The 14,153-nt window shown below is 39.2% G+C and overlaps 1 protein-coding gene across 4 annotated transcripts in view; it reads right to left on the reverse strand.

The window, feature by feature from the left end:
- Positions 1–358: 358 nt before the first annotated feature.
- GABRB2 (gamma-aminobutyric acid type A receptor subunit beta2) overlaps positions 359–14,153 on the reverse strand; it is a 206,469-nt gene continuing 192,674 nt past the window's right edge. For all 4 annotated transcript variants that reach the window (XM_019740757.3, XM_019740765.3, XM_074313868.2 and 1 more), the window contains one exon: positions 359–6,401. In XM_019740757.3, the coding sequence (XP_019596316.1) occupies positions 6,054–6,401 (348 nt within the window). In that variant the 3' untranslated portion in view covers positions 359–6,053. The remainder of the gene's footprint in view (positions 6,402–14,153) is intronic.

Consider the following 14,153-nt stretch of genomic DNA (forward strand, 5'->3'; position numbering starts at 1 on the left):
TCTAGTAATGATAACTAACAATAGCAACAATAGTACTTACTACTAACATACCACTTACCGTGTATCTTGTACTGCGCTAAGGACGCCTTATGGGTTGTTTTATCTTTACAACAGGCCTTTGAAGGCTGTGCAGTTATATCTCTGCTTTACAGACAAGAAATCTGAGAGTCAGATCGATTAAGTAGCTGTACAATCAAATATCTAATATGTGATGAGTGGGAGCTCAAGTTCAAGTCTGCCCAACAGCAGGTTCCAAGTTCCCAAGATTTTCGTTGCTTTTCACAAAAGCCTTCATTCTACAATTTAACTCACACTAATAGATACAAACAGTTCTGAGCCCAATGAATCCACACACATACATCCTTTTAAGTTTTATTTATATTTCTTAGTTCAAGAATTACACACTAGCCAACATTATTATATATTTACATGCTGAAACTGAATGTCATACGTTTAAATTCAAGAAAATAATTCTTATGGGCTACTCATATATAATCCTCATTTGTTACTATCTCATGTATCCCAGAGATTTTAGTAGTCCTGTTTTTAGAAAAACATGAAAATAGATGCAATGATATCCACTTGTGTTTTGCACTTTCTAGCCATTGGAAAAATGTGCATTATGCGCATAATAAGAAAGGCTACAAGGTAGTTAGTAAGGCTGATTATCACTACATTGTGAAGAAACTAGAATCACTTTTTATAAAAGGACAAAACAGAACTGTGTAGGGACAATACTCACAACAGAACTATTTAAACACCCATGCAAATTAAAATTTTTAAAAAGTGATGTAATTTAAATTATTTGCAATCTTGTTTGAATTAATAATCTTGAAAATGACTGACCATGGTTTAACTCAAATTATTGACCTGCAAAGGGAAAGATACAAGCTGAGAGAAGTGTCAACTTGCTTCAGATGGAACAAAGACATACATGGGCATCGATTAGTAGACATGTGACAGGACAGAGACATTTGTTTTTGAAAGTTAAAAAACACCAAGTTTTGTTTTTCATCAGTTTGGATCATATTTATCTTTATCACAAAAGAATTTCTCAAAGCAAATTAAAATCTGACGTCAGAATTTTGCATATATTTACAGAAATGTTTTACTTCAGTTTCCAAATAACGAATATTTAAGAGTGCTGCTGCTTTTATTTTTTCTTACATGATTTCTTTAGGGTCGTATCTTAATTAGCATTATATTGGCTCTTTACTGTTTTTTACAGTTTTCTTAGTATATTTGGAAAATGTTTTTTAAACCTTTGGTGTGAAGCAGTGTCTTTTTTTTTATTTTTTATTTTCCCTCATTTTTCTTTTTTTTTTTCTTTCCTTTTTTGTTTTTTAATAATTCTGGAGTCTTTGGTTGAAAGGAAGAATACTATCTAAGGACAAAAATGTTACTATTTAAAAAAAAAGTTTTCTAGTATGTATTGTGTGTAACAAATTTCTGGAGCAGGTATGAATAATCAGCATTTTTATTTCCTGTAGTGCCATCCATATAAACTTTTACTCTTTGAAAACTGAGATTTAAGTTACAACCTTTGGTTTCTTGAACTCTGACACATAAAAAACTCTTTCGAGCTATCAATCATTTTTGCTTTCCCCGATTGCCATTTCTAAGGCTATGTCTTCGTTGTTACATTCGCTACATAAACACTACGTGTTTTCCATACAGGGGACAAGAGTAGGAGTGAGTGAACAGGCAAGGGGAAGAGTATATGTGGTTGAATGTGCATGTGCGTGTGAGTGTGTGTGTGTGTGTGTGTGTGTGTGTGTGTGTGAGAGAGAGAGAGAGAGAGAGAGAGAGAGAGAGAGAAACAGGAAATTGAAACCCTTCTGTCTGGGATTCCAAACCATTTATGCAAAATGATGTTTAAATTACTCTGTTGGGGCACTGCAGTAACTGTACTTAGTAAAAAATAAACAAAAAATAAGAAAAAAACTAAACAATTATTTGTATCTACTGACTATTCATTTACAGCATGTTTAATTATTTACATAATATTATAACACATCAACTTAAGCCATAAACAGAATTAGCACATTGCCTTACCATAAAATACAAATTAGAAGTTAAAAATATTTAAGAAATCTGTTTCAATATTTACATACGCTCAGTGAAAGTCATGGCTGCTCACATTACATGGACTCTGTACACTTAGCAAAATGGCGTGATTGCTACAGTTGAGAGTATTTGCCCTAACCAACATGGTGGGGTTTAGCTTTTTTTTTTTTTCCTCCTCCTAGAAGGATTTTTTTAAAAACATTTTCTGTTTTCTTAAGACATTTTTATTCTTAAATCACCAATGGACAACATTATTTGTTTCCTTGAAAGAGAGAGCAAGTTGACAAGCGATCTGAGAACTAGTTAATTGCCGATGTTCTGAGGTACAGTAGTATCATAGTGTCAAACTGTGCAATGGTTTGTGGGAACTGCAGGTATTGATTTGCTGAGAGAGAAATGCTCGGTACCCTGTATCACTTGTTTTACCATGTGGATTTGTTGGTGGCCAAATTAAAAATATGCATACACTGGTTTAATGCAGGAAAGAAAACATATTAGCTTATTCCTCGTTTTCCCACATATGAACGCATACATATGTATGTATGTTTATATGGATCTATATATACACATATATACATGTACATTGTTGTCATACCTGTTTGTTGATATTTTGGCTGTTTCTGTTGGTGAATACGAAATTAATGAAAAAGTGGAACACAGTTATCTATAGAAAATGAAAATTGTCTTAGTTGTCAATTCAATGCAGGTCTTGCTTAAAATAAATACGATTCATTTTCCCATTATGCTTTCCACTGAACTTCGTCTATGTGTTGTGCTTTTTGAAGCTAACAGTTTTTGTGTGTGTGTGTTCCTAATGCTAGAATGTAAAGTCTTTTGGTTCATAAACCATTATTATTATTTATTGTTATTATTATTTTTAACTTAGCACTGCTTTTGAAGAAATGAGAAAAGGTCTAGATGGCACTGCTGAAGTCTTTTCCCGTTGGTAAATTGCAGTGGAAAGAACTGTAACAGTCCCTATGCAAACACATGATTATGTTCCATGAGTTTTCAATTCTGAGAATGCATTTCATACCTACTAGCAGTCATGTACTATATATATACAGATTGAGAGCAAATATTTCATTTAGGCTGTGCATTTTAGAGTCAGATTTTGCCTATGAGTTTCACAAAGATGAAAAACACCTTAATTGCTGGCTATCTGGCTGTTTCATAATAAAAAGTATATGCATATGTATAAACTGATAGTACTACCACATCAGAATTTCCAGAACACACTTTTGTGGTCCTTAAATGTAACCATTGGATATCAAGCTGACTGGTCTTCGTAGATTTATGAGATCTAGCACCCCTCCCAACCTCTCCCCAATTTGGTGACTACAATTCAACCCCAATAAAAATGTAGTTTAATAACACATTCTACATCTATTGTTACCTCTGGGCAGAATGATCAATTGTTTCTACCTACGTGGTTATTGAATGCTGATATATGGATTTTGCTCTAGGGCATTTGTTCCAAGGTCCCATCTTTTCTCCTTTTCCTAGTTTCTCATCACTGGGAGCAGAAATGAATCCCTGGTTATATGCTTTTGACACTCATGCTGCTAAGTTTCTTCTTTCCTCTTTGATCTAGATTACTCTGTTGATGTCTCTGAATATCAAATTTTTAAATAACAATACCAAGGATTTTTATGGCTTTTGCGATAATTGCAAATAAGAGCCCACTTCTAGAGTTGGGCTCAGAGTTGTCTCTAGAAAAACCTTTCCAGAATGGCGTTTTGGAGTTGTGCCCCTGAGGTATTGATATGCTCCTTCCTGATATATGCTAAGCAAACTTTAACCCCTGCAGACAAAGGGCAGGAACTTTTATTAGTGTGATGCCCCAAAATGATTGCCCAGGAGAAAGTGCGACCCTGGTGAAACTTGAAGAATCTCCACTCTGAGCCTATAGGCAGAAACTTGTTTGGATTCTGCCCAAAGATCATACTCAGAGGTGTTCAAGTGTATAATAAAAGAAGAAGGGTCACCGTTCCCTGTGCTGGTGGGGGAGAAAAATATCAACTGATCTTGAGGCAAATTTACAAAGCTAAGTGCTAAAATTTTTTTTTCTTTTTTCTCTTGGATACTTGGACTAGAAGGTCAGCACGGCTCCATTGTATTCCAAACTGCTGAATCATTAGGGGAAGAAAACATAACATTTTATCCACCGGCAGATACTGGCCTATGCACAATTAGGAATGTTACTCTGAAAGGAAATGATTTTTGTTTTTTTAAACAGAAATAGCGAAGTCATCCTCCAAGAAAAAGTTCAATCAAATCAAACTTGAAGGAAAATTTAGCAATTCACTATTTTCTCCAAGAAAAGCAAAATACGAGCCTTACACTGACAGAAATAAATTAGCTTATTCTCCTTCCTGTCCAAATAGGAAATGCGTGTGTCCAATTAGTATAGAAAGAAGCACAATGACATAATTTAAAAATTGAATAACAACTATACATCGTGCCTACCTGATGATCGGTTAGAGATTTTTCTGCAGCATCAACTGAGGTTCATAACCTTCATCATGATAACGGGGCGTTGTTGTTTTCCTATTTTCCCTCTCATTTTCATATTTTCCTTGATTAGGGAGATTGCAACATATATAACAAAAGCACCCTTTTAAAAAAACTCAAACCTAACAAACCCACCAATTAACTTGTGCACATAATCTTTGAAGTAGTGTTTGCTACGTAAAATACAAGGATGAACTTTGCACATAAGGAGACAGAGTTCGCTCAATCTCTCTGAAGCCTTACTTTGTCTCCTAAGAACATGATCAGAATTTCAGAAGCAAGAAAAACTGGAAAGGATCATTAATCTTTTAAAGAAACGAACAAATCCTTTTGAAATTCCCTATGCAAGTCAGACAGAAACTTAGAGGGAAATGTTGCAGAGACAGCTGACACTGGTAGAAAAGCAACCTGCTTGCTTGCTTTTGTCTGTGCTCTGTGTTAGCATATTTAAATGACTTCCAATCTTACTTACCTCTATGATAATTCTCATTCGGCTAACTTTTCTCTTTTATGGTTGTCTTTTAATTACATAAAATGTACAAACCTCTGAAGGTGTGCTGTCAAAAGCTTGTGGGGTTGGAAAACGAAGTTTCGTTCTACCTTTTGCCAATGGACACAGTATGTATAGACCAGATGCTGTGTGGGGCTGATAAGGGCCTTGATGCTTGCTTGCTTGAATTTTGTTACAACAGTTATTTCTGGATTTTCCGCTCTGCTCTGGGCTGTTAACTCTTCTTTTAACCATCTAGGAAATAGTTTTTTAGAAAAATTTCTTTGGCCCCCATACATAGTAACTTTTAGAAGTCTCCTAGTCTCTAAATGTCAAAATGGAAGATGTCACAGTTGATACCCTGTGCTCAAGCAAGCTGAAACGGGCCAGGTTGGTTTCCTGAGTCTCTGTCTTGACTCCCCCCTACCTTGTTTGAACTACATGAGAACCTGCTAGAATCCAGTGGGAATTGTCTTCCCATGGCACCCTTATCACCTTAATAAGACAGGTACAGACCATCTTCCATAAGCATGTTCACATGACATGGAGGAGAATGCTTTCTAAGCATGGTGCCATCTCAACAGCATGCCGACCTTAGGAATGAAGATGGAAGTATCTGGATAGGATCACTTCTCAGCGAAATGGCTGACAGTGCTATCGAGCCTTCTAGGAATATCTTCTAGGGGACTCCCCTCTGTGTAGGCTGCATACGAAGCAGATAAAGTGGAACACTCAGACTCAATCTTGTCAGCATGTGTACAAATCACTTGCTCTTTAACTGGAAAACCACAAGGACTTTAGTGTATTCATGACTTAGCAGAAGCAACCCAAATGGTATGAAATGGACCACAGGATAGGCCAGCAACTAAGGTATTTTAGCATCCCTTTTGTCCTGGATTGATGTGTTCTCCAAGTCCTACGTCAGGCTGTACAACTGGTTTGAGGAGGAATCTAGTCCTTGCTTCCCGTGAGAGGCTATGTTTTAGTTCACATAGTAAAGCCAATAGACGATGTTGAAGAAGGAAAAAACCACTGGGAAGAAGATGCGGGACCACCGGTCTATGGCATTCACATCAGTCAAGTCGGGGATGGTGATTTTCAGTTGGGAGGCACGTCTCCGCAGGCGGCTTTTCTTTTGTGCCACGTGTCGTTCCAGGGCATTTCGGCCAAAACTATGCCTGGGCAACCCAGGTTTGCGATACTGGATGCTGGAGGCATCGTAAGCCAGCATGGTGCTCCGGGGGTCTCCCAGTCCCATCACAGCCTCAGATGTGGCCATTTCATTTTTTATCTCGAGAGTGCTCAGTAAAATGTTCTCGTGGGGGTCCATCTGCAAGGGAGAAGAATCAAATACGACAGTCAACACAGCCTTATTGGTGTTTATTATTCAAGGGCGCTATGACGTCGAGTTTTGGTAGTACAGTTGACCCTTGAACGACATGAGCTTGGACTGCATGGGTCCACTTATACATGGATTTTTCTCAATAAATATTCGTACTGTTTTCAATCTGAAGCTGAGACTCCATGGAGGTGAAGGGCCAACTGCATGCATCGATCTGTACCATTTTATATAGGGGCCTCAAGCATCTGCAGATTTTGGTATCCGCGGGGGGTCCTGGAACTAATCCCCCACAGACATGGAGGGACAACTTAAGTTTTTGGGGAGTCAAAAGTTAGACACAGATTTTCAACTGTGTGGGGGTTGGTGCCCTTAACCCCCATGCTGTTCATGGGTCCACTTGTATTTATCACAGTAGTTAAGAGAACCGGCTTTGTTATTGGTTACAGTATCTAAATCTAAATTGTGACTCTGCCACCATAAGCTACGTGAGTTGCCGTTTCTTCATCTTTTAAATGGATTTAATAATCCAACCCTAGAAGATTGCTATAATGATGTAATAGGCTGTTGCCAGTATAGCTTTCATTATTTCTACTTAGGACATGCAGGGAAATAGAAGGCATGCTACCATTTAAAAAAATTACAGTCTTGATACAAATACATAAGAAAATCAAACTGTACTAGGTATAAAATAGTATTAGGGGATTAAGTACTGAACTGTACTCCCAATAGGGGCCTAATTACAGATGAAGTCATTATAAAGCCAGAACTAAAAATAGAGGGTAACATTTATTGAGCACTTGCTATCTATGCCAGAAACACTTTTATATAACTTCATTTAATTGATGCTTCTTAACATCAACAGTTACAAGATGTCACCTTAGATTCGTAGTGTCAATATAAACAGGGTGAAGGAAGAGTTTTGGACAATATAAATGCAGGCAACATGTGATCTGTCAAAACGCAACAGAACTCAGAACAATAAGGAACTTGAAAATGACAGCTGGACTGACGGTGGGTGATGGAGAGGTGACTGGGTGAGGGACGAACTTGAGAGAGAAGGGAAGGAGGCAGAATTGGAGAAGAAAAGAGTCAGACAGAGTTAGCTGTACTGAGTTGAATTCTGGCCCAGGGAGGAGAATTAAGGTGGCTGTGCAGACAGGGTTATCCTTTTCTCTCTTGGGTAATTTCTTCTTGGCAAAGCTAAAAGTAAAGGATGAATACTGACAGCATAATTCCCAAATATTAAATGATTTGTAGCTTTTTTTTTTTTAAGAAGAGAAGATTTGTGTGTCTTATTTGTAAGAGGCCTCAATTGCTATTGATAATAAAACCTAGCCACAACATGTTATTATTAATAACAAGGTATATTTATTTTGGTGGAGAATCAGAATATACTAATTTCCAGTAAAATTTTTGAAATTACAAAGCAAAGGAAAAGTGGCCAGTGATAGGTACTGATGATATATGGAAGCAAGGGATATAAGTAAACACTTAATTGGAAGATGCACTGGTCTGAGCTTCATGAATTATGCAGAAGGCAAAAAGAATGTTGCTAAGATTATATACTATCAATTAGCTTTCAAATGTGGCTTAATGACTCTGAATTATAAATTCAAATCTGAAATCTTGTGAGAAATGGAAGCTATAAAACTTGCTGGGACATAATAATTGACCAATTAATCTCTGCCCACTGATCAGACATTCTGTATGTTTGGTTTATGGTAGCATTTGGTTTATGGTAGCATCTTAGTGGGAATGTTAAACAAATACGTTCTTAAGAATAAGTTGAAAAGTTTATAAGACTTGGAGATTAAACCCTGTCAATGTCGAAATGCTTCTGCAAGGAAGGGCCATGCAATGGCCTTCGTGATGGGTTCAATGGCCCTAGGGAAGGATAGGCGGTACATACTATGTGCCAGTGCTTTGCAGAAACCATCTCACTGAATGCTCACAACCATATATGAAAAGAGTTTTTTTTCCTAGGTTATAAGTGAAGGCATTCAGCAAATATCCCAAAGTGACATAGTCACTAAACCCAAACCTTGATCATGAGACCAAAGCTTGGGGGGAGAAGAGTGGGGCTTTCCGACATTCAAGGAGAGTGAAGCTGCTAGAAAGCTGATAGAAACCCTGCCGCACCTTGTTATTTCAGATAGTATGCTTACTTTCTGTTCTCTGGGTTGTTAACTGTTACTTTACCTACCTCAGAAATAGCCGTTTAGCAAAAATTTCTTTGGCCACTATGCATGATGATGTTTGGGATTAGGACATTTGCTTTTCTACTGAGCAACTGTAGTAAGAACAGTTACGAATATACAACAGACTTGACTGAGGTAAAAACATAAACCAATAATAACAATTGTAATAAAAATAATAGAAGCCATGTATTATTATTAAGGGAAAGTTATTTTAAGATTAGGTCAAATGATCCTTGGATAATCTGTTTAATTTTGGTGGGTTTCTGCTCCATTATCTATGAAATTCAAAATCTGTCAGATGACATAATTCCTGATGCTGTATTATTCATTTTTTTTTTTTTAATTCACAAATTAAAAGAAAAAATTATTGAAAAGCACTCTGTGCCTGGCACTGTGCCAAGTACCATGGGTACTCTGATGAGGAAGACAGCATCGCTCCTGCTCCCCGTGGCAGTAAGAGTCTCCAGAAAGAATACTGGATTTGGAGTCAAAAGAATGGAGTTCTGGCTCCTCTGTTTGTCTGTTGATCTTGGAGAAATGATTTAATCCCCCTGAATCTAGGTTTCTTCAACGGTAAGAATAGGGTCAGGGGAGATTAACTGAGAGGAAACACATGGGAAAACTTGGGAAATGAAAGCAGTAACTAAGTCGATTGCTATGACAAGCTATGAATATAGTCGAGTAACACAAGTTCCAGGGAGGTGGGAAACACAGCACACAGCTATGCCTGAAAGCAAAGTAAGCATGTTGCCCTTGCAGAGTATTGGGAATAGATACGTGTGAGGAGCTTTCTCTGTAGTGGACACAGGCTGAAGTGGGAGCCGGTGGTGGTGGGAGAGGGGTATTCAACATCTGCTTCAGTGTATGAAGTTCTCCTGGATGTCTGTCGTATTACATTACAATACTTCAACCTCAAAATATGACTACTTGTGTGGTCTTAATTAAGGGCATTCATAGTCAAGGAATTAACCTTAAAAGCAAGCACTGTTTTTCCAGAAATGTTTTACCGCTAACCACGGAGCTGGGAGTCAAAAGGAGTAACATACAACCATCTGCATTTTTATTTCTTTTCCAATTAACAGCCTGTAGAACGCCTTTATACGCCAACCTTCTTCACTTGCCTCCCACAGACCAGCGAACTCCCGCCTCTGACACTTCACCACAGTGTCCATTTACCACTCCTGCTTTGAGATCACCTGTTCCGAGTTTTTCTGGAGGTCTGCAACAGTGGCTCAATCACCACTGGGAACCGTGTCTCTGGTGAGAAATGAGGATGCCAGAAACGGGGATGTATAAAGTGCAGTGTTTCCGGGTTCTGATTCTAGACTCAGACAATCCAGTTTTGATCCTGGGTTGAACTACTCACTAGCGTGGGGAAATCATTCAGACTCTGAGTTGAGTTTGCTTATATGTAAAGTGGGGGGAAATACCAGCACCTCTCTCCTAAGGTTGTTTGAGAGGATTATATAAGAGAGCACATGCAGACAACTTAGCCCAGCTGTGCACATGGTAAGCGCTCAAAAAAAATCATAACTGATCTTGTCATAGAAAGCAGTGAGTAATCCTTAAATGAATACATTTGCTTTTGTACTGCCTTTTTTTCTTTTTTTAAGCCATGGAGTGTGCAAACAAGCCAGAGCTTTGAATCCTTCATATTATTCTATTTTACTTTGGTTAGTGGCTTCTGTAAAGTGCTAAGATAGTGCTTAGAACATAGTACACACTATGTTTTTGTTATAATACCTAAAAAAAATTTATAATATAATATATTAAACATAATAAGTCTGGACTGAGTTACTTCTGAGTGCTGAGGTGAGACTAGTAGAAGCTGCCCTTCATTTCATAATGGAGAGGAAATACCAGATTCATAGGTTCACAGAGGCCACCAGCATCCTTCTGACCACAGCGAAAAGACAGCCTTAGGCCTGAGGTCAAAGAGGGAGACACCTCCAGGGACGGTGTTCAGAGCACTTGGTCTCTGTACCATAACACTCATCATTCCTACCTCTTGTTTAGTATGTCTGTCCCACCACACTATATTTCTCAGTAAGGGCAGAAACAAGGTCCTTCTCGTTCACTGCTGTGTTTCCAAGCTCGTGGCATGACAACTGGCACATAGTAGGGGCTCAAGAAATACTGATTGAATGGAATCAATTTTTTTGTGACCTTTGGTAACTCACTTAACCTCTTCGTTAGTCATCAATAAGATGAGTTTCATTTGGCAATTTCAGCTTCCAGTCTGAAGATTGAAACTGCGTGGGACTACGTCTTGAGTTCCTTTCCTGCTTTGAGGCTTCTCTGCCTCTATTTATGCAGGTCTCTTGCCAGAGAAGCAAGCCCAGGTGCCTGAAATCTGGAACCAGCATTTCCCATGGTGCCCTGGACCACTTACATGACAGATGTCTCCTTACCCCAGAGAAGGGAGATTATTGAGTACAACTAGAAGCCAGGACTAAGCATTTTCCATACTGACCTCTTTCAGTTACCCCAGGAGCCCTATGGATCTCATGCCCAGAAAACAAGGCCCAGGGAAGTTAAGAGACTTAATGCAAGGTCACACAGGGAATAAGGCGGGGTAGGAATTAGCATGTGAACTCTGTCACTGTGCCATGCTGAGGTACAGCAGCAACCCCACCCCCTGCAGCACTCTACAGCTCGCTAAAGAAGATCCTCTCAGTGCATGGTAGGGGCAGTCATCTCCTCAATAAAAGTGTCTGTATTTAAATATGTCACTGAGGATGAGAGCTAATGCAAAGTTCTGTTGATGGCAACACTTGCAAGTCAGTCGAGTAGGCGTCTATGGTTTGACAGTTCATCAGCCCCACTAGTGACAATTTCTGCCTGGGAACCACCACTTCCTCACCCTTGGTTTCTGTGCGCCCAGTGTGGCTGTAAGCCAATCAGAGCAATCCTGACACAGAGATTGGTTCAGGGACGGGCAGAAGACCTTTATGGAGACAACCGCATGTCATGAGCCTGCAGAGGGGCGCGCGCCAGAGTGAAGACAGACTGTGCCACTGGATCTGCACCTAGAACTTTGTGGCCCGGAATCTACTGAGTCTGCCTGAGATACTTCAAGTTCAAGAGGAGACACTAACTTGAAAAGGAGCCAACGTAGGGAGAAAGAGAATCCAGGACTTGATGACACTGTGTCTTTATCTGGATATGACTGATTTGCTGACGCTACTAAGCGAGATATTACATCCTTTCCTTCCCTCCCTCTCTCATCTCTCTTCCCTCTTCCTGCTTCTCTCTTCTTCCTCCCCCCCCGCCCCCCCGCCTTAAGCCAGCACACATTGGGTTTTCTGTTACATGAAACCTAAGGAATCCTAATGGAGATATAATTCATCTCATGTAAGAGTCTCAACAACCCTGTAATATAGGTAGGGCAGGAAAGGAATGAGAGCTGTTTCACCTATAATAAAAATTTTTCATAACTCAAATTGAAACTAAGGAAATCCGTCACAGTAATATAATATTCAGTATGAAGGCTGTGTTGGGTTTCAATCCTTCTGGCTGGGACCTAGAGCATCTAGCAGCTGCTAGGTTTGAGTCGCTGGCTGTTCCACAGGCTGCACTTTCTTTTGTGCCCTTGTTTCGTTTATTCTTTTCCCTTCGATGGATTTGAACTGTGTTGAAAGCAAAGGTCAAGGGCAAAGGAATAGAGAAGACTAACAGGCTTTTTAATGTTTCAGATAGTAAAAGGGGAAAGCCTTCAGATGTTTAGCTTGTAATGGTAAACTACCCTTAGAGTTTATTTATTTTTGATATCTTTCATTGTTTAAATACAAGAAAAATACGACTTTTTTTTATTATGAATGGAGAATTGAATAGTAATTATCCTTTCTTCCACCCCTCTCCCCTTTGAAATACTTATTTTTGTAGGGTGGTTTTTGATGTAAGTTTTTTTGTGGGATTTACCTACTGTATTATAGCAGGACAGCCTGTATTCTTATTTACAGGCCAGGGAAATAAAGTGAGGTAATTAAAATCTTACTACTACTAATTAGTAGACCAGTATAACAATTGTGGGCTGTTGATGATGAGCTCAGTGCAGTAATAGTCCATGCTGTCTCCGGCATGGCTCTAAATCAACAAAGCATGTCGGACTCAGGTCGTGGTTTGTAGAGTAGAACAGTTTACATCAGTGGCTCCAAAACCTGGGTGGGCATCAGAATCCCCTGGAAGCCCTGATGAAACACACATCTCTGGGTGCCCCTCCCAAGTTCCTGAGTCAGGACGTCTGGGATGCTGCTCAAGGATCTGTGTTTCTCAAGTTCACGTGTGAGGCTGGGCAGCTGGGCTGGGGTTCACCCTTGGAAAACTATTGTCCTACTGGACCACAGCTGAAGGACATGACTTCACATAAAGAGGCAGCAGAGGCCTTGAGAAACAATGAGAAAGCTGAAGGCTCTGACCACAGTCCCCACACCGCCAAGCTGAAATGCAGTTTTCATAGACAGAGAACATATACAACTTCAATTTATTGTTTACTAGAGACAGGCATTGTATTAAAGCCGTTACACAACTACGATATTTAATCTTGACAATAACCCTGTGAGGGTGTTAATTATTAATATTCTCATTTTTTAAAGATGAGGAAATTGAGACTTCGAGACAGTGAATTGCCCAGAGTTGCACAATTAGTAAGTAGAGCAGCTGGCACTTAATCTGTTTGTTCCAAGTTTCCTGCATCTAATGACCAAGCCATGTCATTAAATATCAAGAGCCATTACTCAGTTATGAGTTCTGTCTTGGAATGCCTTCTCTGTATCAGGCTGTATCTAGGCGATGACATTTGAGAATGGAAGGAATAGGAATCATCACATGAATTTAGCTAATCTTTGAGATTGGGTCTCCACACCAACCTTTTCAGACTTGCCCAAGTGGATTTTGTAATTGTCTTTTTCTCCAGTGGGGCAGCGGAGACACAGGAGAAAACACTAAACTGCCCTGTTTTGATTAGAACATTAATAAGAGAGTTTCTCTTTAACCAGAAAGACCATGTAGCAATCTCTATCGCCTTGGAAAACATATAAAAATACTTATCAAATTTTCCTATCTTGGCAATTTCACAAGAGAGAGAAGAAATCAAAAATAAATGAAGGAAAACAGAGGAAAGAGACTAGTGAATAAACCGTCATTCTTGTAGATAAATTGCCTTTACAAGGAGCTATGCTGCAGGCCTTGCTTTAGTCCAAGGGTCTAAACTAGCTGCTTTGTAGACAGGACTTTTACTCACAGTGTCTGTTCCAGACAACACGGCTTTTGGGAGAGGTCCCCTCAGCAGGCCACTGCCAACAAAGAAAGTCACCTGTTTCTCACTCAACAATCCACTCTTGAAATTATGTTTTACCTGGAGTGATTGTGCCTATTAATCAAGAATGCAATGCTGAAAATTTGGGAAACAGACTGATTTATTTGCACCAGTATTCCGGAGCCCCGTACAAATGAGCTTCTGTGAATGAGGGCAGTTTGCACACCAATTGCATCAGCTCTTATACTCGTATTGGGTAGATGGATGGCCTTCTATGCTGACTTG

Source organism: Rhinolophus sinicus, chromosome 5 (assembly GCF_057876585.1).
Source record: "Rhinolophus sinicus isolate RSI-liver-muscle chromosome 5, RSI-T2T, whole genome shotgun sequence".
Taxonomy (NCBI): Eukaryota; Metazoa; Chordata; class Mammalia; order Chiroptera; family Rhinolophidae; genus Rhinolophus; species Rhinolophus sinicus.